This window comes from Lepisma saccharinum, chromosome 14 (genome assembly GCF_977018435.1).
Source record: "Lepisma saccharinum chromosome 14, izLepSacc3.1, whole genome shotgun sequence".
Classification (NCBI taxonomy): domain Eukaryota; kingdom Metazoa; phylum Arthropoda; class Insecta; order Zygentoma; family Lepismatidae; genus Lepisma; species Lepisma saccharinum.
Window position 1 is genome coordinate 46977992 of NC_139242.1, and position 24568 is coordinate 47002559.

Sequence of the window (24568 nt, forward strand, 5' to 3'; positions counted from 1 at the left end):
GAGCTCAGCATGTCAACGTTACAACTTTTTACCTAATTTCTATGAGACATTACTTCTTTTAAATCAAGCATGTACAAAATTGCAATTGACACAGAGCAGCACATTCATTACCGAGATTGAATTGTAAGTAATCAACACAAACAAAAGTTTCAGTGTAAGTTTACCTCGATCATTCTACTTCAAGTTAAATAAAGAATATCGCAGTTGGGCCTCACCTCTCACAGTCTTTGGAACTTCCAAAGGTATGACAACCTTGCGTCTCAGGTACTGAGCCTTTTCCAAAAATTCTCCCACATGACGGTGCTTTAGAATTTCCAGAGACGTTATTTCCGTGTCGGTTGTTATCTGATGTTTTCCATCCCCTGCAGGTGGTTTCACCTGAAAATATACAAAATATATTATTTTTTACTAAAACTAAAAGATGAAGCAAAGAGGCGAGTTGTGACCTTGTTTTTATTGCTAAGAAAGTCCTGTCGATGTTTTAAATGAACTAATTCTTTAAACTGGTATGGAAAAGTTTGAATACTACAAAAATCTTGTAAATGTTCTAGCACTAGCATGAACATTTTTAGTTATTGTAGCAATTGGATCATTCTATAAAAAAAACAAAAACATTGTATGTTGCAGCAGCACTCTGCATCAAAATGATTTTCATTTTGATACATCATCCAAGTTGTGAAAAGAACACATGTCGGAAAGACAACAAACAAGATATTATGACAAGAGACACTGCACTCACTTGCATATCGTCCCATCTCATACAGGACCAAAGAATCCTAAGCTGAAGGGCAGCAGCAGAAATTGAATGGATGTTTGAAGTCCGATACAGCCAGCACGTTTTGAAAAGTGGTCTTGAACATGGATACGGCCAAGCTGCATGATTTGCCTGCATGAAGAAAATACACTAATTAAACATCAACTTACTAACCTATCCACTTACTTCATAAATGCCAACATCACATTATGGGTGAATGCAAAATACTTCATGCAAAAGTTCCCACTGTAACCTAAACTAAACTCTGTCACCAATCCCCTCCAAAAAAAAGTCTGTTCTCTCCTGAAGAGGTGACAAGATCATTACAAAATTTTTAGAATGCAATAATGTCAATAATGATGCTGATGTACTTTTCCAACCTTGTACCTGCATAAGGTGGGTCTGGAGCTCACCCAGCATCAAATCAATGAGTACCTGGGGGCAACTCCCCAGGCAGTCAGAGCATGGTGTTGATCACATCACCTCCAAAATGACCGAGATCAACAATGTGTGGGGCCCTACCCCCACATCCCCTAAATATGCCTTCATGGCATGGTGCTATATGCATGAGGAACTTTACCTAATAATCCTGGAAATTATACCCAATTTGAAGTTTCTTGTTTTACTTTGCACTTGTTTTGTGCAAAAAACAGGATATTGTGATAATATACGAGGTATTTTAATATTCTGATTTAATTCTTGTACATTTTAAGGTAAAGCTCTTCATACATTGATGCATATAATTTGAGTGGAGGGCCTCCTCAATGGCGCAGTGGTAGCGTCGTCGCCTTGTAATCAAGGGGTCCTGGGTTCGATACCCGGTGGAGGCACATAGTGGTTCGGATCCTACTTTAAACTGTAGGCCCAGTCCCAATTAGCCTATCTGTGCATAAAGTGGACTTAAAACACCAACTCAAACCAAACCAAATTGGAGTGGAATACTTCATTGGAGTGGAAACCTTACAAACGGATATATTAATCAATATTTTGAACAGCTTTTAATTATTACATATTTCAAGCATTGGCATCAGTGAGAATCGGTAACATTATGGGTATCGGGTCAGTCCTACTTATTTGTTTACATGAATGGGAAAATACATGCCATTTATAAGAACCATGAAAATACTTAGTGCTAGATATCAACAAGAAGAAACTCAAAATAAAATAGCCCATAGTGAACTGTTAACAAGTTACTTCATTCTTCCCGTCTATTCTAATTTCTGTTACTTCTTAATAGATAAAACTTTCTTCCTACAGGTATTGTCTCACAATGAGCACTTTCTTCTTTTGCCATAGATCAGCAAGATGCAGAGGAATTTTCTAAGAAGGTGAGGGGGAGAGGACAAGTAACTGCTGTATCTTCCAATCATTTCATATATCTAATATTTTTTTTTAAAGAGAAGCTGGGGCAATGGAGGTACATACCAACCATCATCTCCCAGCTATACCATTCTAATACCTTGTAGAGTTTCATCTTCAAGATAGGGAGATGTTCTGTTTGTCAATCTATTGCATTCCATCCTGATCACAGTGGAAACCATCCCGAAAGATAGGAACTACCAGCTGATTTACACCACTACTAAGCTTTTTACTGAGACTAAGAACAAGGGAGGCAAGATATAGTAATATAGTAATGTGACATGTTCAACGTGTGTATTGACTAGGGCTGGGACAATAATGGTATCAATCAAAAAGTATTAGGAGTCTGGGGATCTTATGGGATCCGCAAAAAAATGCCATGCAACACTATTACATTCTAAATATCCTTAAAAGTATGCAACAGCATGGTGGGGAGAAATTAATTGTAATAAATGATTGCCTTATGTAAAATAATGAAAAAGTAAAGCAAACTCTAGCATTCATAATGGATGCGGTAAACGTGGTATTAATATTGCACAAGTAAAGTTACGTGTTTGCATGGTACGACTTGTATTGCTTCTTCTGATTAATTTTGAAGGACCACTGCCTTCATTAACTGACGATACAGCATCTGGGATGGAGATGGTGGTACGTCACGGCTTTGTTTGTTCCGCTGCCATCCAGGAACAAACAAAGCAGTGATGCACTACCATCTCTTTCCCAGACAACATATCCTCTGTTAATGAAGGCAGTGGTCCTTCGAAATTAATCGGAAAAACAACCATTCAATTCGCAACATGGAAAAACGAAACTTTACTTGTGCAAAACTCTAGTAAATTGATATTGGAAATACATAGTTTGAACTACTATAAATTGTTTCTATTTCCAAGAATCGGCATCAACATTGGTGGGAATCAGTTAAGAGCATTAGCATTGATATCAGGCCAGAGTGGTATAGGTTCAGGGCTAGTCTTCCCCTGTTCCATAAACAAATAAATTAAAAAGAAATAATAAAATCAAAAGGAGAGCACTAACCTTAGCACCATGGTTGAATCCATACACATTTAAAGTCCCGCCTTTCCTAGATAACTTCCGCAATTCATGCTGAGGCAACACCATAATGTTCTTTTTCTTACTCTTGGTTTGGAATGTTGAACACAAAGGATACTTCACGGGTATTCTCTTCTTCCTCTTATCATGCACTCCCTGAACCCTCTTCAGGTACAACCTCCCTTCAGACGATTCACACGAATAAATACGAGCATTCGCTTTGTTCTTGATTTCAGTTTTCTGCGAGTCAAGAGTTCCTTTTGCTCCTTCCATGTTCACTTCCACCTTTGTACCGTTCACATTAAATTCGTTCTTTACACTCAACAATGAAGCGTCCACCTCCGTTTTAACTTTATTAAAAGTAGAGTTTATTTTGTTTCCGTTGTCGTCACTAGAAACCTTTTCGACAGTTTGATTTCTGTTTGCCGACGACGAACACAAAACGGACTCAGTTGTTTTCACACTTTCAATGGCTCCGTCGACTATTCTAACTGTATGCGCCGTGGTGGTTGTCTGAGTTTTAGAAACAGTCACTGAGGTGGTAACACTAGCTTTTTCCTGTCCGAAGTTCTGAAAAGGATCACTGTTATTCGAATCGGTCTCAGGGTCCGGATCTTTCTTCATGGCACTAAGCTTTTTGAAGCTCCCCACACCATCCTCTTGCGTACAGTTTATGGGAATCCCAGTCACATTATTTTGATTATTAGCCTTCCGCAACAAAACCAGAAGTTCCTTTCTAAGATGATTCCTCTGGGTGCACATTGGCGAATAACAACTGATGTTCTCCGCCACACTATCTTTGCTTTCACACGTACTGCAGTAGCACTTGTACAACTTATTTAGCTGATTAATAGCATGGTATTCCTCTCTCAATGCTTTAACCTTCTTTGTAATCTGGTTCAAAAGATCCTTCGTAAGCACTTCACTTTTTGGCTTTGAATCGTCATCTTCTGGATCCATAAACATCTTCGTGTCATCTTCATCTTCACTTTCATTGTTCTCTACGTCAACATCACCATCAACTTCATTTTTCAAGTCACTATTATTGGAAGAATCATTTGTACCCTGTGTGAAAAAGAAATGCCTTGATGAGTTTTACACAAAGTAAGAAAGATTTTGCACTCATTTTAGAAAAAGTAAAGACTTTTCCAGGGAATTTTGAAATAAATTTTCAGGTTGCTCTGTGATGCTTTAATGAGAAAATAACAAAGTTTTAAGTATAAAACTGTACTTCTGTATAAGAAAATGATTCAACATTGTTCAATAAAAATTAACAAAAACAAAAATGTTTTTATACATCTCTCAAGAAGCTGCTTCAAGAAAAACTTGAATTAATTCTCATACCCAAATTATGGCAAAAAATAAATAAGTTAATAAGTAAATAATATATAGTCAATTTATCTGGGCTACTGGTAACCCTGATTTAGCAAGTGTTAACATACTTTATCCAACCTGCACACTGTGCATAATTATATTTGCAACCCTATTTATGGCATTCAAATACACTGGTATTTGAAAAATAGACAAACATCAATCTTTCAGTGTATAACAATATTTTTCTTTTTTACACTTTTGAAAATTGCAAATTCATAAAGAATTCCACACCTTGAAAGATGAAAGACTATTATTATTATTATTATTAAACGATACTTACAAAATGAAGTAACCGTTTCTCTTCAAGCACTTTCAGCTGTACTCGTCGGTTGAGGAAGTCATCCAGTTTGCTCTTCTTTGCTATCTTCGGATACAACAATCTCCCAGGTGCAGTAAGGGCTTTCGAAACATCCACCTCGTCGAACTCAATTATAGGTTGGTACACTTTTAGATGTTTTAGCATTCCTGGAATAATTATTTATGGGTAGCACCCTGATTTTACATTCCCAGATTTCACATTCTCTGCATTATACATTCAATTTTCGTGACACCAATACAGCAAAATGGTATAAAATTTTCCAAAATTTCATATTTCCCCACATTTTAAGCCCCCCCTTCCTTGAACCTTGAAAAACCTAAAAATCGAGGTTCCACTGATTCAATTGGTAATGATTATATTAAATATATAAACCAATACTTATAATAGAGTACCTACTAATATAGCCATATCGGCGTATCAGTAAAATTACCTGATTTTTCTGATCTGATAGATATCTATAAATATGTTGTTTGATACATACATATAATCGTTAGGGGCATGCATATTTCGTTTTTGACAAAAAAACGAAATTTGAAAAAAACACATTGTAGTGTTAATTTTTCATGTTTTTGAAAGGTGTGAGATACATTTTGTGACCATGTCTTGTCACGAAATGATGCGAAATGAACTGCAAAAAGCGAAATTAACTCTTAAACACGAAATTCAGGGTTTATTCTGAGGTCTGAATTATCCTGAGTGTTATGCAATTCCCGGAAAATTTATTAATTCTGCTGTTAATATTGGAGAAGCAAAAATGGACTCCTTTACACAGAAATAAACTTAATACTCTGATAACTACATAAATGTGCTATTAGAAGTGAAATGTTAATTCTGTGGAATAAGTGTAGTTTTTAAATCAAATTTAGGATTATATTCACAATTTTAAAACCAAAATTTCTTTTTATATACCACTTTTCATCCAATTTTTCACCGCTATAACACCGATATTTTATTTTATTTACCGCTTTTGAACCCGAAATTGACTCAGTTTTTGTACCGAAATTTTGCTTTTTTATTTACCTAAAATATGTGCCTCTAATCGTACTACTTAAAAAAATAATAATAATAACTGTCTATGTATGCAGCTAATTTTACATTGAAGCTAACTTTCAGGTTAATGAACCATTCGGATTCTTCTAGGGCCATTTGGAATTTTACATTGCATCGGTAAACTTTATATCGGTACTTTATTGGTATCAGCGCAAATTTCATATCATTTCATATATTAAATATGCATATAAATAGGGGAATAGGGGATGATATAAATACAATTAAGAATAATGCTAAAATATTTTTCAAAGCAGCCACTGTCGTGGGTCCCCTGTGTTGCACACGTCGCTTAAGAGCACGCCACACATTCTCAATGGGCGAGAGGTCGGGACTCGATGGTGGCCATGGCAGAGTTCGCACGTGATGGCGAGTCAACCATTCTCTTGTCAGCCGCGCTGTATGAGGCCTGGCATTGTCGTGTTGAAAGATGAGACGCCACCTGTGGAACAGGTGCCTTCGCACTGTGGGAAGATGCCGCTCCAGTATGCGTGTATAGGCGTGTGCATTCACAATGCCCTCCCAGACGTGTAGTGGGCCAACCCCAGATGCCATCATGCATCCCCATACCATCACTGACGCAGGTTTCTGTACCCGACATGTATAACATTTTGCTTCATTCTGTTCCTTGTTTTATAATTTTATGCAATAATATGTCATAAGTAGGGGTCGGAAGTTGAAGACTTAAAAACTGTCAAAAATGACCTGTAGAAAAAAAATGATCTAAAAATTTTCGCTCTGAAAATAAAAGCTTGATTTTTTGATAAATTACAAGACAATAGTGAATAATTCGATAAAACCCTTTGTTTGATGGTTTAAACTACTGAAGCAATGTGATAAAAGCAATTAAGTGCTACAGATAGTTTTCTACAGGGTGGGAAATAACCTTTTGCTAGGAGTCCACAGTAAAAAGTAACAACAATTAAGAAATTATGGTAATACCAAATGCTTACTACGACAATCGTGGTTACAAAAACAAAATTGAAAGTTAGTATGTTGAAAGTTGTCCGTCTTGCCTCGATAATTATTTCTCTCCTTAAATTATCGTTACATTTTTTTTATTTCAAGCTAAAATAAACCAAAAACCTAATTTTATCTAGTGTAAACCGAAAACTTTGAGGGGTGGGTTGAGACCCCTAAGCCCCCCCCCCCTCCCTCCTTGGATACGTGCTTGTCCATAGACAGTTGAATTTGACATGCGTTTGCCAATGACTCTACAGATTTTCATTCTTTAGAGCATCATCATTATCAGATACCATATTACTGTTCCTGATTTGTGCATTATAATTTAGGAATTTCTATACGTGAGCGCCAAATTTCAGTTCCACGAGTGGCGTCTTGTCGCCGTTTCGACATTGCAAATCGCTCATTTCCACGAGTGGCGCCGTCCTGGTATTGCAAATCGATCACTTCCACGAGTGTGTGTATGTGTATGTGTGTTTGTTTGTTTGTTTTTTATATTGTGTAGTAGTTGTGGTGTGTGTGTGTTTATATTGTGTTATAGTTGTGATGTGTTTGTGTGTGTCTTGTGTAGTAGTTGTGATGTGTTTGTGTGTCTTGTGTAGTAGTTATGCTGTCTAATGTGTTTGTGTTCGTCTTGTGTAGTAATTGTGCTGTCTAATATGTTTGTGTTTGTCTTATGTAGTAGTTCCTCCATTCATATCGGGGGTTAGGCGTAGAGCTGACAACTCTGCACTGTAAAAAGACATGTCAAGAAACAGAAATATAAGGCCATGGATGTTCCCAAGGTAAAATATTCCGGAGGTAAAATAGTCCCCCGTTCGGATCTCCGGGTGGGGACTACTTTGGGAGGTCCCTGGACTAAGGATAAGATCTACGTTAGGAATAAGGATATTAAATTAGGCACCTGGAATGTTCTGAGCCTTTACCGGCCTGGGGCATTTCAGTGTACAGTTAATGAGATAGTGAAGTATAAATTAGATGTAGTAGCTGTCCAGGAAGTTAGGTGGCCAGGAGAAGGGAATTGTAAAACTAAAAATTATACTTTTTTTTATGGTGGTACTGAAAATCATAATTTTGGAACAGGCTTTTTCATAAATAATAGAATTATCTCGGCTCTTAAAACAGTAGAATTTATTAATGATAGGATATCATATGCAGTTTTACAGGGTAGGTGGTGTAAAATTATTTTAATAAACATACATGCACCAACGGAAGATAAAGATGATAATACTAAAGATGATTTTTATACAGAGTTAGAACAGGTCTTTGATAAATTTTCTCAGTATGATATGAAAATTCTGTTAGGTGACTGTAATGCACAGATTGACAAAGAAGAGACATTTAAACCCACGATTGGTAAAGAAAGTCTTCATGAATTAAGTAATGATAATGGTATAAGATTGATTACTTTTGCAACCTCAAAGAATTTAATTGTGAAAAGTGCCACTTTTAAACATAAAGATATCCATAAATATACCTGGTCTTCTCCAGATGGTAAAACTCATAATCAGATAGATCATATTCTCATTGATAAGAGAAGGCATACTAGTATAATTGACGTTCGTACACATAGAGGTGCTGACTGTGCCAGTGACCATTATTTAGTAATTGCTAAATTAAGAGAAAGACTCTCAGTGATAAATCATAAGCAACAAAATCTAAAAGTTATAAAATTTGATACAGGAAAGTTTACTGATGAAAGAATTAAGAAAGATTACCCAATTAAACTGTCAACTAGATTTGAGGTTTCGCAGGATTTAAATGATGATGAAAATATAAATGAAACAGACGTAAATAAGAATTGGTAGCACATACGTAATGCAATAGAATCAGCAGCTAAAGAAAGTATAGGATACCATAAACCAAGAAAAAGTAAGCCATGGTTTGATAATGAATGTCATAATCTAATAGAAATAAGAAATCAGGCTAGACTTAGGTGGTTAAATAACTCGGATGATACAAATCTAAACAATTATAATACAATAAAGCGAGAAGTTAACCGCACGTTTAGAAGTAAAAAAAGAGATTACTTGAAAAGCAAAATTAACGAAATTGAAACAAACAGCAAAAATAAAAATATCAGAGATTTATATAAAGGTGTAAATGAATTTAGAAAGGGGTGGCAACCTAAAGTAAACTTGATAAAAGATAAAGACGGTGATTTTCTAGCTGACCCAAGAGATATTCTAAATAGATGGAAGAACTACTTTAATGACCTTTTAAATGTCCATGTAGGAGATAAATCAGAAGTAAATGAAGTACACACAGCAGAACCTTTAGTTCCAGAACCTAACTTGACTGAAGTTAAAGATGCTATTAAAAGGCTTAAGAATAACAAAGCACCTGGCATTGATTTAATACCAGCTGAGTTAATTAAATATGGTGGAAATTCATTAATATGTCAAATTCATAAATTAATTTGTTTAATATGGAATAAAGAAGAAATCCCTCAACAGTGGAAAGAATCCATAATTGTTCCTGTGTTTAAAAAAGGTGATAAAATGAACTGCAATAATTACCGTGGAATTTCTCTACTCTCAACAACATACAAAATATTGTCTAACATTCTTTTAACAAGACTAACCCCATATGCTAATGAAATTATAGGTGATTATCAATGTGGATTTAAACGTAACAGATCAACTACAGATCAAATTTTTCACATCAGACAGACACTTGAAAAAAAGTGGGAATATAATCAAAATGTCCATCAGCTATTCATTGATTTCAAAAAAGCATATGATTCGGTCAAAAGAGATAAATTATATAATATATTAGTAGAGTTTGGAATACCTAAGAAGCTTGTTAGTATGATAAAAATATGCACCAGTGAAACAGAAAGTAAAATTCGTGTGGGTAATAATATGTCTGACAAATTTATAATTCATGATGGGTTAAAACAAGGAGATGCATTATCTCCATTGCTCTTTAATTTTGCCTTAGAATATGCTGTAAGGAAGGTAAAAGAAACTAAAGAAGGACTAAAATTAAATGGTGTGACTCAGTTGTTAGCATATGCAGATGATGTAGACTTATTGGGGGATGATATAAATACAATCAAGAATAATGCTAAAATATTTTTCAAAACTGCTAAAGAGATAGGTTTGGAAGTTAACAAAGAGAAAACTAAATATATGCTTACAGGCCGAAACCAAGTGTTAGGTAATAATCAAAATCTAATTATTGATAACAACTCGTTTGAACCAGTTTCCAAATTCAAATACTTAGGAGTAATATTAACAAATGAAAATTATATTAAAGAGGAAATAAAAAGTAGGCTTAATTCAGGAAATGCATGTTACTTCTCTCTTCATAAACTTTTGTCTTCTCGTTTAATATCTAAGAAACTAAAAGTTAAAATATACAAAACAGTAATTTTGCCTGTAGTATTATATCGGTGTGAAACTTGGTCCCTTACATTAAAAGAGGAACATAAATTGAGAGTATTTGAAAATAAGATCCTTAGGAAAATATTTGGACCTAAAAGGGATGAGGAGACAGGTGAGTGGAGAAGGTTACATAATTTAGAACTACATAATTTGTATTCATGTCCAGATATTATTAGAATAATTAAATCAAGAAGACTTAGGTGGGCAGGCCATGTGGCACGAATGGGAGAGGAAAGAGGAGTTTACAGGATTCTTGTTGGGAAACCAGATGGTAAGAGACCTGTAGGAAGGCCAAGACGAAGATGGAGGGACAACGTTGAGATGGACCTAAAGGAAATCGGTAGGGATGGAAAAGAGTATATAGATCTTGCTCAAGATAGGGACAGATGGAAGGTCTGTGTTGCTGCAGCCATGAACCTTCGGCTTTAAGAAGGCTAGAGAGTTAGTTAGTTAGTTTAATATGCATATAAAATATTGCATACTGCGGAATGTACAAATGAAGAGTACAGGGGGAAACCTGTCCAATTTCATCAATTTGCTGTTTTCGATGGCATTAAACATCATAAATAAGTGTAGTTTTGTATGTATAAAAACGAAAAACTCAGTAAATCCTGAAAAATGTAAGATTAAAAAAGTAACTTATCTTGAAAGTTTTAATTTGTTCTTCTGAAGGAAAAAAAAACATCAGGTTTTCCCCCTTAGACTGGCTGAATTTGGTTATTTTACATCGCTTTTCTGCCACTCTAGTTGCAACAATGAGGATGAATGGTGGTAGGATGATTGGATGAAGCGACAATCACAAACATATATGCATGATACAACACAAGTCCTACAGAGGATTATCCTGGCTACAAGTCTAGGTGCCAAAGCCTTGTTAGTCTGCATATTGCAGTTCACGGTGTACTATGTGGAAGTGAGATTGACAATTGGGTGCCTTTTGAAAGGGGTTATCCCTTACACACCTTCTCCCCTAAACTCTTCAAATTTATGCAATGGCATAGTGATACAACTATCACTTTGAATTTTTTAGGTGAATGAAATACATAATATTGCAGGTTTAGCCATATACAAAGTTATGCAATGGCATATTGCTGCTGCGACAATTATAAAATCTGATAAATAATCTTACCTTCTTTGGCATTCTTTATTTCTTCAACCTGCTCCTCTTTGATCTTTCTTTTGCCATTAACTGTCGCACCGGGATACTTTTCATCATTAACTTTCGTCTCATTCTTTACTTTGTCTTTATTCATTTCCTTTATGACTTTTTCCCTCGTGTCATCAGCTGTGTCTGCTTGGGAGGTTTCTCCCTCCTCTTCTTTCGGAGGGGAATCACCCTCAGATTTCACATCTGGCAAGGGCTCAGTTTTAGTTTCTGAATCTGCTTCCTCCTCTTTCTTCACTTCACCCGTACTGGATTCCTGTGCTCCACTTGCTTTGTCTTCCTTCTTAATTTCATCCTTCTGAACTTCGTTCTGCTTTGAGAGGAATTTAAAGGTGGTGGGATCCACAGACAAAACTTTGATTCCAGCCTCATCTGAAAGATAGAAATTTGAAATAAAGATGCGCACAAAGGAAATGCAAAGAAAATATACCAACTGTGAATATTTCACAAGAGCAATAATTAGGGGCATGCATATTTCGTTTTTGACGAAAAAACGAAATGTGAAAAAACACATTGTTGTGTTAATTTTTCATGTTTTTGAAAGGTGTGAGATGCATTTTGTGACCATGTTTTGTCACGAAATAATGCGAAATGAACTGCAAAAAGCGAAATTAACTCTTAAACACGAAATTTACCGTTTATATACCGACGCGACACTTTCTGAAATCTGAAGTATCCTGTGAGTTATGCAATTCACGGAAAATTGATTAATTCTTTTGTAAATATTTGAGAAGCAAAAATTAACCCCTTTACACAGGAATAAACTTAATACTCTGGTAACTTCATAAATGTGCTATTAGAAGGGATAAGTTTATTTTGTGTAATAAGTGCAGTTTTTAAATCAAACTTAGGATTATATTCACAATTTTAAAACCAAAATGTCATTTTATATAGCACTTTTCATGTGATTATTCACCGCTATAACACCGAAATTTCATTTTATTTACCGCTTTTGAACCTGAAATCGACTCTGTTTTTGTACCGAAATTTTGTTTTTTTAATTACCAAAAATATGTGCCTCTAGCAATAATACATTCAATCTTAACATCCCAACATACCAAAATGTTAAAAAATCTTCCTCGATTTTACATTTTCCCCCATTTTAAGTTTCTCCAGCTTGGTTACCGGAAAAATGTAAAATCGAGATTCCACTGTTAATTATTATTACATAAATATTCCATTGGAACTATACTACATCTATATAAATATTTTTATGCCTATTTTTCATCTCGATACCCAATGACATTGATACACTTGCAACATTATAATAGGTTGGAAAGTCAATACCCTGGTTATATATAGTGTTTCTCATTTCATCATTGCTTTTACAATCTGGATCACTCAGCACCTTCTTCAAACCTGGGAAGAAGTGCAAATTGTTGATTGATTTGTTGTTTTAAGTCCACTTTATGCACAGTAAGGCTAATCGGGACTGGACCTACAGTGACGATGCTACCACTGTACCATTGGGGAGACCCACACAAATTGTTGAATGTTAAATATGTTCCAGTGCCCAACATCATATATATATCTGACCAAATGTTGCACACTGAAGGCAGATAATGGTTATTGTTTACAGCATCCCTGCATAATCTTCTACAATGTAGATATTACAAAACTTATTTCTGGGCGGTGTTGGTTGACTCTAGTATTTCTGACAGCAATACATTGATATTGTTAATGGCTCAGAATATGACATTCTAATAAAGACACCCATTAATGTTTGACTTGCATGGTTTATAAGACAACCCCCACCCCCTCCACACACACAGAAAGAACTATGAACGAACTATAACTTGAGCACTCTCTCTACACAAGTGGGGTAAGAAAAAATTGCATTAACTGATGAACAAAAAATTTAGCAAATTGAAACAATGAAAATATAGATACCGTATTTACGCGTGTATAATGCGCGTGCGTGTATAATACGCACCCTCTTTTTTGATGGGGAAAAGCAAAAAAAAAATATATCTCGTATATAATGCGCAGTACAATTCAGGTTCCAGAAATGGCTTTCTTAGCGTCGGACTAACATTTACGTATTTCATTTAAAATTAATCAGGAGATCATAAAAACGATCTTTTCCTTGCTTTCGTAGCTGATGCATTCACCACGCGACCTTGAACTTCCAGATGTTGGGCTTTTCATAGGAGAGGAGGGAGCAATTATCAACCACCCGTTCAAGGTCGCAGTGCGTGATGCTTACAATAGATGATGACATCAAGGCAGCATGAACTCGCAACAAGCGGTAGGGTGAAACGTGCGTCGCTGCCGATTGTTTGTGAATGGGTTCGTGAGACATGGAACTCCATCTCCCTTGAAATGATGATCAAAAGTTTTAAGGTAACGGGAATATCGAACAAGATGGATGGAAGTGAGGACATTTCAGACTGCTTGTATTAGTAACTGGGAGTGAATGACGAAATTAAGTGTAAACGTTATTTATTTATTTACGTGAGTCAAGCCGCAATAGCGCAGTAAATATACAGTAATTATTTCTATTTGGTAAGTGTTGACGTAATTATTTTACCTTCATATTTGTTACAGTCAACTCTCGATACAACGACCTTTCATAGTTCCCAGGGAAAAGGTAGTTATTTCGAAGGGGTTGTTATTGGAATTTGCACCAAAAATGATTATTAGGAGATAATCGGGCAGAATGAATGTTGGATTTAATACGGGTCTACTAGAGCATTGTCTGCTACAAGATGAACTGGTAAGATAAGATCTCTCGGAAGATCTCACCTTTCTAGGCACAAAAAAAGGGGCTGTAAATTTTGTTTTGGTGCGGCTGTGTAAAATACGTCGTAAAAATGTCATTTTCCTTCCTTCGACCAACTTCTAATTCACCCCCTCCCCCATTCCAGGGAGCAGTCCTTCCTCTTCCTCGACTTGCATTGTAAGCCAGCCTGAAAAAGGAAACGGGCAACTTGTGATCTATTTGCACCCAATGCGTATTCTAAGACACATTGAACAGTGTCGCACTCGATAATCATTTTGGTTTGGAATTAGATTTCACTAAAGTGAAACTGTATATTTAGTCCCGATTAGCCCAAAAGCATAAAATGAACTTAAAACAAACTTTATGAAACCTGCGCATTTTCAGATATCAAAATGTGAGATCTTTATTTACTCTCACGTTAATCGACGATAATCGGTGTCAGCTTATACATTGAGCATTTTTTAAAAAATCGTTCGCAGCTTACACATTGAGGTTCTGAAGATAAATGTGCAGAACATGTTGTTGTTTTAACTCTTCTTTTTCTTTCTGAAGATCGAATTTCGTTATCGTCAAATCAAAACAGCTTTGCGAGATACAAAACAATGACTTGCCTGCGCGCTGGATGAGTCATTGCTGTTATCCACAAGCGACAACTTCGCAGACGCTAGACAAAACACTGGCGCCAGTTGCAGCGTAAAAACAATGCGACCGGCTGGAAGTTCGAGCAACAGGTGGTCAGGGAAAATCCTCCGTATTTCAAAGATATCGCAACTGTCGAAGGCTGAACTTTTATCAGCTGTGTGAAGAAGAAAGAATAAACCCTTTCTTTACGTTTTACCTTGCAACAGACAATAATACGGGCAATATGTCAATACAATAGCATTAAAAAAAGAAAAAAAATAGGAAATGAATTCTGCAATTATTACATTGCCGTGCAGACCAGTGGCGGAGAAAGCTGGGTAGGGGGCATTTTTTTTTATTTTTTTTATACTTGTCCTATGGTTTTTGTTCGTTTTCAAGAATGCATCCACAACTGGTTGACCATTTTAGAAGTCAACGGAAAGAAAGAACGGTCCACTTCCACCCTTGTCTGTAATCAGCCTGTGTGCACACACGAGCAAGAAGACAAACGGCATTGCCCCCCCCCCCCCCAAACGTTTGCTGAGAAGAAAAGAGGGAGAAGTCACTCTGCCAACGGAACACTTTTGGCAAATATTAGGACATCGGCACAGTCATGAAAATGTAGAAAGTGGTAAATGGGAGTTATGATGCAAGTAAGATCAAAGTGAACTTTTGCGGAAACCTGGATGAAAATGCATTAAGAGTGTTGACGATCTTTAGTTGGCCTATGTGGCTTTATCTATAACAGTTTCACTACTTTATGAAGTGTTACAGGGAACAAAGAATACGTTTTGAATGAAAGCGATTATCGAAAGTTGTACGCTACAAAGTCGATTTAAAATAACATCCAAGCATATCAATCTCTTCTCATGTATCCAAGAGCAAACGAAATCACAATGGCAAAACAAGCCTGGCATGTTGGGTAGCAGCCGTCGGCTGCGGGTAACATTGGTATGCTTGGGGGAGGGGAGGTCAGAGGTCAAGTACTATTGGATATAACCGAAGCGTGGTCTGGTGTTTATTTTTAGATCAGACCCACTTGCAAGCGGTAGAGTGCTTCTGAAGGGAATGAGTGCAAAAAACGTATTTTTCGCCCGATCTCTGTTCATGACCATGTCTAAGGCGAAAACAATTTTTGTGGAAGTTATTTCTCCCGCGAAAAATACCGCTTAATACGTCTCCCGTGTGACGCACGTGCTTGATTGCCGCCAGAACGGGTGCTGCTTTTCTCGATGTCGCAAAACTTTCCATTACTAAGTGACAACTCATGGAAAACGGCCATTTCGCATTAAAAAGTTATTTTTTAAAATTATTATTGCTAAAGAAAGGCAATCTGTAGATATATACATGTTATACGCAGTGACATAGTGAAAAAAAATGCGTGATTTCATTTTGGCTGTCCGAATTATTCCGTGCATAATACGCACCACAGTTTTGAAGGGCAAAAATTTTGGAAAAAAGTGTGCATTATACACGCGTAAATACAGTATTCAATACACTAACCTTTGACCTGGATCATAATTTTCTGAGGTCCAGCCCTTAATCCAATCTTGTGGCAATCTTGAATCCTGAACTTCCGTGTTGTTGACAACCACAACCAACCCCATTGCCCGTGGATTCTGTACTCTTCACCTCTCTGTTTCCACACCTATAAAAAGACACCAATAGTGGCTCATATTTTCATTGTGCTGATAAGAGCAAACTCAGGTAGTCAAGAAATTATAATTGTAAAAGTTACTTGTCATTTAATGATAACTGACTGATAATGGCATTATAAACATATTATCAATTACTTCACTGGCCTCAGAGTGCTGTTGCATCATGGGAGATTATTTAGTAATTCAATAAATGAACTGTCAACAATATATTAGAGACAAGTAAAAATTCCCTTTCAAGCTGGTTTGATTAATGCAAAATGCATACCTGATGTTTTAAACCAAGTGTGTATTTTACAAAATTGTAGGTCATCCTGTTTCTCTCCTCTTCTTCCTCTTTCTCCTTCTTCTCTTTTTTATCTTGCCTCTTCCTGTCCTCCCTTTCTGAAGATGTCAAACGTTGTAATTTTGTATGTCCTGTAACAAAGACAAGAAATAAATATCTGCACATCTGGGATCATCTCCGCTTCAAACGCCGTACCCTTTTGTGAATGAAGACAGTGATCTTCGAAATTAATAGGGTTGAACCATTAAATTGTGCAACGCGGAAGTGCGAAATCTTCTAAATTTCACGTAAGTAATGGAATACATGTTGCAAAGTTTGTTACTACCAATGCAATATACTGATATTACCACTGGTTTTGTTGTTTGGTATAATTGACTTCAGTATGATTGTCTCCACAGTTTGAGGTAATGAGCCATGTGAGTAACAGCACCTGCTCATTCAAGGTTTTTTGAAAACGTTCTCTCTCTCAACTTTCTTTTCCTATCATAGTTTAATATTAATTAAATTAAAATTAATGAGACTAAAAATATATATCTGATGTAGAGACCCGCGATTGCTCCAGGAATGTTACACCAAATAAAAAAAATCCTTGTTAAAAATAACACCAAAAAATTTGGACACACACTTCTAAAGTGTGTCTTATTTTGTGTTGTTTCTAACAAGAATGTTGCCAGCATATGACATAAGAAGTTTTTTAATGTCATAGCAAAAAATATGTTTTAATGCTTGCAACAATCATAAACCACAAGAAGAATTCTACATAAAAGGAAAATTATACTTAGTTCATACAACAGGACATCTACTGTATGACTAAGATAAAATTCAAGTATTACTGCAGGTTTTCAAGGCAATTTTTTCAAATAATAAAAGGCATTTTATTAAAAAAAAAACCTGTAAATTGTAGACTCAACATTTACAGATAGTTCCTCACACATCTTACAAAGCATGTGAACAGTATATGGACACCTCTCACCCCCCCCCCCACCATGTCTTCCTCAATATGGAAATATATAATTAGTCATCAATTAACAATCAAAGTACTCTATTCCCTTTTAGATATAGTCATTTGTCATGTCTATCAAAATTAGGGAATAATTTCCAGTCAGTAGATAACATATGAATAAAAAAAACCTGTGAACCTGCTCATACAAGGAGCACCTACTCCCTTGGTGGTAAGCACGCCCTCTCATTTTAATGTGAAAATAAAATATTATGTTCTCAAAAATAGAGTAGTACTTATAAGTAACTGCCCATTTCAATGACCCAATCGCATATACACATTTAAATTTTTGCTGGATTAGCCAATCTTGATAAGTTCTCACTCACACATAACTATGTTCAATAACATGAGATATTTCACTCTACAAAGTGAAAAGCAGTTAACTATTTTCAATTGCAAGTACAATAAACAAACACATACCTAATGCTTCATGCCATACAGAAGCAAAGACGACTGGCTTGATACAAGCCTGCAGCACGATCAACGCTCGGGCAAAATCCTTTGGATTAATGCATGCACTCACAGCAGTTATCCATGGCTTCCTTAACAGGGGCCAGTTGGTGTGCATGAACGAAGCCTGGACACTACTCTCCAGTTGGAGGACTGTTTGTCTCAGAGTGCTTACAAGCAGTGTACGTGCACCTAGAAAGAAACAAAACAATACTGGTCAGTTTTCTGTTATAATTATTTCTTGTATTTCACAATTGCACACAGGTAAAAGAGTGTAGGCGAAAAATCAAGCTAATCCAGGGCTGACTAGGTAACTCATTTGGTAGAACAATGACATGGTATGCTAGAGACCCGGTCAAGCCTGTATTTTTCACTTGAATTTCAATGTAGTTAACAATCAAGATGTTAATACATAACTAAAAAAGATTGGACTGAGTCCGAAAGCAAGGGAAACTTGACTGAAATGTATATAGAAAAATAAGAATTGACGGATTTATTTATTTTACTTCCCTTTTCTGCCACTTTTGGCTAATTGTGAAGATGAGGATGAACAATGATGGAACCCACGCCCAGCCCAGAATAAGAATTCGGTACCCTTGTGCTAACCTCTCTGCCACAGAGGCTGGCAGAAAAATAATGAGGAGGAAGAACAAGGTGTCTACCAAAGATAGAAAGAGAAAAACAAAACAACAAATCCAAAATTCATGACTTTTTTTTCTTAGCCTTTATTTATACAACCCATACTTAGACAAAGTTGGAAATTAGCAATTAAGAGAATACATATTTATTTAATGGAAAGCCCCTACCAAAAGATCAGTTAAGATAAAAAACTGAAGCTGTATTTAACAACATAATTAGACTTGCTTTATCTATCAATGCATCCAGGACTGCACGTGGCAAAACTAGTAAGGCTCTGGCATCTGTACTCACAGCCATGTGGGCCTCGTGTTTTCATCCCCATATATTTGTGATTATCCCTTTATCCATGGTATCATCCTCCTCTTTGCAATTAGTCAAAGGGGCAGAAAAGTGAAGTAAAATAAACTAAATCAATGAGTCATTGTGGCAGCAAAAATTCTTGACAACAAGTATAATTTCTTGACTTTCATGACTGGTAGACACCCTAAAGAAGAAATCAGCTGAAACTGGGACTGATACTGACAATTATGCAGTTTCTCTAGTTTTTTAAAATACAGTAACAAAAGTTCCTTACCATAAAGAGAGCCTATCCATTTAAATTCTGATGCCTGAGTGAGGGAGAACTTGTGGGACAAATGCCTCTTCTTGTCCCGTTCCTCGTTCCTCTGCAGTTTATTGAGAGCTGCAATGTTTGTACTGTACTGGTTGGCGTAGTTTTTGTAATTGTTCTCCATTCCGAGTTTAAACAGGTAGGTTCCTGAAAGAAAGAACGAAAATATTAAATAAACAAGGCAACATGCAAAGGTTAGACAGAATTACACATGATACTCTACCAGGAAATTTCCAGTCGCAAAGCATATTTTGGACCTGTAGGTAAGTTTTTTTTTTAAGTTACTTTAATTTTAATCCCTTAGAATTTCCTGACAAAGCACAAAGAAAATTGAAAATTAGTAATAATAATATAAATAATAAACAAAAAGTTATATGGTGCAACAGCCTTTTGAGGACAACGGACTGCCAAACAGCTTTTAACTGGGTTAAGCATGGACTACTCAATGCATTGTGTTCCATCGTCTCTGTTCTCTGGTTTTCAAGAGCGGACTATGCTGCTGTTGCATTCAAACAGCTCACCAAATGTCTCCACAGTACTGGGCCAACAACAAAAGTTTTGGATCCCCTACAAGGTATGGCATAGTGGTAAGGTCATTACCTTGCAATCAAGTGATTGCAGGCTCAATACCAGATGGAGAAACATAGTGCTTCAGATTCAAGTCCAAATTAGCCTTTCTGTGCACAAAGTGAACTTCAAAACACACTCAAACAAACAAGTATGGAACATATATGCATTAGCCAGGAAATGAGGTGTTGGTGCAAACAGTTTGCAGCACTCATAAAAGATTCATTCCATGCACAAGGGTATTTTGTATTTTAAAATGAAGATTAAAATACACAGCAACATTTTAGGCAAATATAGGACCTGAGCCTAAACCTATAGTTTAAAATGGAATCAGTACCACATGACCTAATGTAGTCACTACACTTTTAAGTTCCTTGCAAATTCTCTTTATCAGGAACATCCTGAATATTTTTGAAACAATGTGTTACAGTACCTATGATACAAAACAAACATTCCTTTGCTATCCAATGTTGTTATTAATTAGGACTGAGCTGATACATACAGCCATGTCTAACCTACGCTTTCTGATAGCACTAGTGTTGGCTGATAGTGATCTATCAGCATTGATATCGACTCTGTCATTATTATGAAGAGAGACAGTGACACAGGAGGGAGAGAGGGAGGAAGAGAGAGAGAGAGAGAGTGAGTGTGTATGTTCATACAATAAACCTTCCTGGTCTCAATAAAGACCTAGCAAGTTCCTAGATCCAGTTAAAAAAAAAACAAAAAAAAAAAACATAATCATGGTTTGACTGCTTTCAATAAAACAAAATTGGATGCTTAGCATTGAAACAAAAACTGTGTGATATGGCATACATAGGGGCATGCATATTTCGTTTTTGACGAAAAAACGAAATTTGAAAAAACACATTGTAGTGTTAATTTTTCATGTTTTTGAAAGGTGTGAGATGCATTTTGTGACCATGTTTTGTCACGAAATAATGCGAACTGCAAAAAGCGAAATTAACTCTTAAACACGAAATTTAGGGTTTATTCACCGACGTGACATCTTCTGAGGTTTGAATTATCCTGAGAGTTGATTAATTCTGCTGTTAATATTGGAGAAGCAAAAATGGACTCCTTTACACAGAAATAAACTTAATACTCTGATAACTACATAAATGTGCTATTAGAAATGAAATGTTAATTCTGTGGAATAAGTGTAGTTTTTAAATCAAATTTAGGATTATATTCACAATTTTAAAACCAAAATGTCTTTTTATATACCACTTTTCATCCAATTTTTCACCACTATAACACCGATATTTTATTTTATTTACCGCTTTTGAACCTGAAATTGACTCAGTTTTTGTACTGAAATTTTGCTTTTTTATTTACCAAAAATATGTGCCTCTAGGCATACAACATGTGATATTGTATTCTGAATTAAGCAGTGTGCAAAAGTATACTTGGCATACAAATAATTTTACATCAGAAATTCTCTAGCATCTCTTGCACTAAAACTAACTACAAAATATAGTAAATGAGCAAGCATAACTAGGAAAATAAAATAGAAATAATAACTGACAAATTATAAAACAAGAAAACAATTAAATTAATCCAACTTGGCAAAACATATTTACCAATTTTCAGGATTTGAAGTGAAAGCAAGAGTAAAACATGCAAATGCACAAAACTTTATCTTTTACGAGGAAAAAAACTTTGCAGGTTGAAAGGAGAGATTGTCACCATTCACAATAGAAACTTAAGAAAATTGTGTACAATTCAACAATTAAAATAAATGCTTCCTTTACCTTAGACCAAATCAGGTATCATTAAAAAAATAACAATTTCACAATTTATATTAACAGAGAAAGTCTAATTTACATACCTAGTAATTTTGTCGCTTCATATTTTCAAACTACATTTTGCAATAGTTCAAGAAAAAATAAAGGAAAATAAATATGGTGCATACCAAAACAACCAATGTCAACTATGTCTCTGCATACTTTAGCCAGATTATGAGAAAATAATTATGTATTAAGTACAATCCCTATTTGGTTATTATTGTGAATTGAGTGCCATGAATAAAATAATAAAATATGCTCCATAAACATATACAAGTTTTTATATATGAACAAAATTGCTACATTAAATTCCAAAACCTCACTTCTGAATAAACCCCAATGCCACCCAAGCAACATCATCTCTTTGATGTGAAAGATTGCATTTATTTCCAGAAGTTATAGTTTCCATGTGACAAGTGACGCACCTCACTTTGGTCTGAAAAATTCCTAGAACCTGACTTGAAATTTATCTTTTGAACATACATACCAAATTTACCACAAACACAAAACAATACTCTCTCACCTGAAGCAATCTGCTGTGCCTTCAGTCTAGTAATCCGAGAATTATCCCCGTTTAAACCACCAGCACCATCCTTGTCAGATTCCTTGTCCTTCTCTCCGGGACATCTCTCCTGATCATTTTTCTGATTGATGCCGCTCCTCCGCTTCAGGTCTTCCATGTTGAATGTCCGTGGTTGTAGAGATCCTGTCTTAGATCGCGTAACTATGGTGTGTTTGCCACCTAGCAAAGCAACAGCAATATACGTTAATGTAAAAACAATAGCAGAGTGCTGGGAATATTTCTCCCAACACTTTCCTCTTGTTTGTACATTAAATTATGTACAATCTACTTGCTAGTAACAAGCTATCGAAATAACGAATAGCAACAACAGGCTACAAGTGACTACATTTGTGGACAAGTGTTTGGTTGAATGTGGAACAATTAAGACAGCTGTCATTAGCATAAGTATTGAAGTGGGGTACAGTGAAGCAATAATTTTCTGAGCAGGTTCGAACAGTTCTTGCAAGTAAAATGTCCAAATTGACTTGTAAACTATTATGTAATCAGTAAGAAAACAGCAATTCATGCATATTCACTTTCATAAGGTTAAAACTAGGATTTTTCTTTTATTTGCATTTGCAAAGTTCCAGCCCTCCACCCTTAAAAGTTTAAGAAGGATTACTTTTCTGAAAATTAAATTTTTAGAACATGTCAAATCACATGCAAATCAAAGACAAAAATTATACTCATCACAATCTGATAAATGAATAGTAGTGTATTAGAGGGCTACTCTTTCACCAACCACATATAAAAAATTGCAAGATACCTTTATGAACTTACCTTCCTTCGTAGATTTTGGATCATCATCATCTTCATCAATTTCTTTATCACTGTCTTCTTCAATTTCCATTTTGGAAGAATCCATTGACCCAGCTGTTGAAATTTTCACTACAAATATACAAAAAATTGGAATGTATTCTTAAGTAACTTAAAATTTGATATAGGTCAATGTGAACTTTAACTGACATAAATAATCTGAAGAAACACACTGTATCCTGATGACAAAGTTGCTCTCGGGAATATTCAGTAAAGTTAGCAAATTCAAATTCTGCATTCTTATGGTTGCAACCTATCTATTGATTCAACTTGTTCACAGCAAGATAAAAGCTTATGGTTTTTTCTTCTAGATATTTTATTGATTTCCTGTCGTAAAGTCTCACAGCATTCAAAATTACTCCTAGTCAATTTTTGTAGCAGCATTCCAGGAACAGGATTCCTGTTAAAATTAATGTTAGAAAGCAGGATCTTTAAAAAGTGGCATTTTAATTGTGCTGTCAGTTAGTTAAAATAATACAGCTAGCCTATTGCATTACACCGAGTTGTGAATCAACGTTGTCATCCATTATGCAAAGCCAAAATAGACACTTCCAGGCTTACAAGGTATATTTAAATACCGTATTTCACCATGTAACCGTTGCATCCTGTTTTATCAGGCCAAAATTTGATTGAAAACCTTTCATCGTGTAATCGTTCAATGAGCACCTTAAAAAAACCAATGATACCAGTGCAGAATCTTCAGACACAGAACATTAAAGAAATTTTGTGCGTTGATTTGCACTATTGAATTTGAACATATATTCACGAGTATTCAGTGCATCCTAATCTTTTAAACAAAGACACTTGATGCAGTAATAAGCAAATTTTAGCACAGGTAACACGGCCACATTAAAAACAATAAAAAATTGGCATAAAATCTGTGATTATTATGTGGTGAAATAAAGTAATTTTCCAAACCACTCTGCAATGATTCAACACCGTTGAAAACGAATGATGAAAAATGAAATAATATTTTTATGAGAAATATTCCCCCCAAACAACTACAAGAACTTTACTAAAAGACCACATACCTGTTGTCGTGGTGGTTGTTGTAGTTGTAGTTGTTAGCTCTGCCACATGCTCTGCTTCTCCAGTTGACGAAACTTTGGTTTTCTCTACAGTTGTTCTACTTGTAACTGCCGTAGTCTCCTTCAAGAAAATAACAAAAGAGATATTATCAGGAAACACACACTGATGAAAATAAAGACATGTATAATTATAGTTTTAAACTTAGCATCATGTTACATAATCATATGTTTTTCTTGCAAGCTTTTGCTTCCCCAACTGTCAAATAGCTATGTTCATTACATGGTACTTTGTCAAGGTTTCCTACATTACAAAACTGCATTGCATGAGCTGAACACTACAAACAAATCCCTTTTTTGAGTATATCTTCACAATTACTAAACCATTCCTTTGCTCGATATACAGAA

General features: G+C 35.6%; 1 protein-coding gene across 3 annotated transcripts in view; it reads right to left on the reverse strand.

The window, feature by feature from the left end:
- Positions 1 to 24568, reverse strand: part of E(bx) (nucleosome-remodeling factor subunit NURF301 E(bx)) — a 92448-nt gene that overhangs the window by 57483 nt on the left and 10397 nt on the right. For all 3 annotated transcript variants that reach the window (XM_083135530.1, XM_083135531.1, XM_083135528.1), the window contains exons 6-17: positions 24167 to 24284; positions 23100 to 23207; positions 22281 to 22499; positions 19368 to 19550; positions 18125 to 18346; positions 16687 to 16835; positions 16267 to 16411; positions 11385 to 11792; positions 4818 to 5002; positions 3149 to 4228; positions 740 to 886; positions 216 to 378 (exon numbers count right to left, since the gene is read on the reverse strand). In XM_083135530.1, coding sequence (XP_082991656.1) covers positions 216 to 378; positions 740 to 886; positions 3149 to 4228; positions 4818 to 5002; positions 11385 to 11792; positions 16267 to 16411; positions 16687 to 16835; positions 18125 to 18346; positions 19368 to 19550; positions 22281 to 22499; positions 23100 to 23207; positions 24167 to 24284 — 3127 coding nt within the window. The remainder of the gene's footprint in view (positions 1 to 215; positions 379 to 739; positions 887 to 3148; positions 4229 to 4817; positions 5003 to 11384; positions 11793 to 16266; positions 16412 to 16686; positions 16836 to 18124; positions 18347 to 19367; positions 19551 to 22280; positions 22500 to 23099; positions 23208 to 24166; positions 24285 to 24568) is intronic.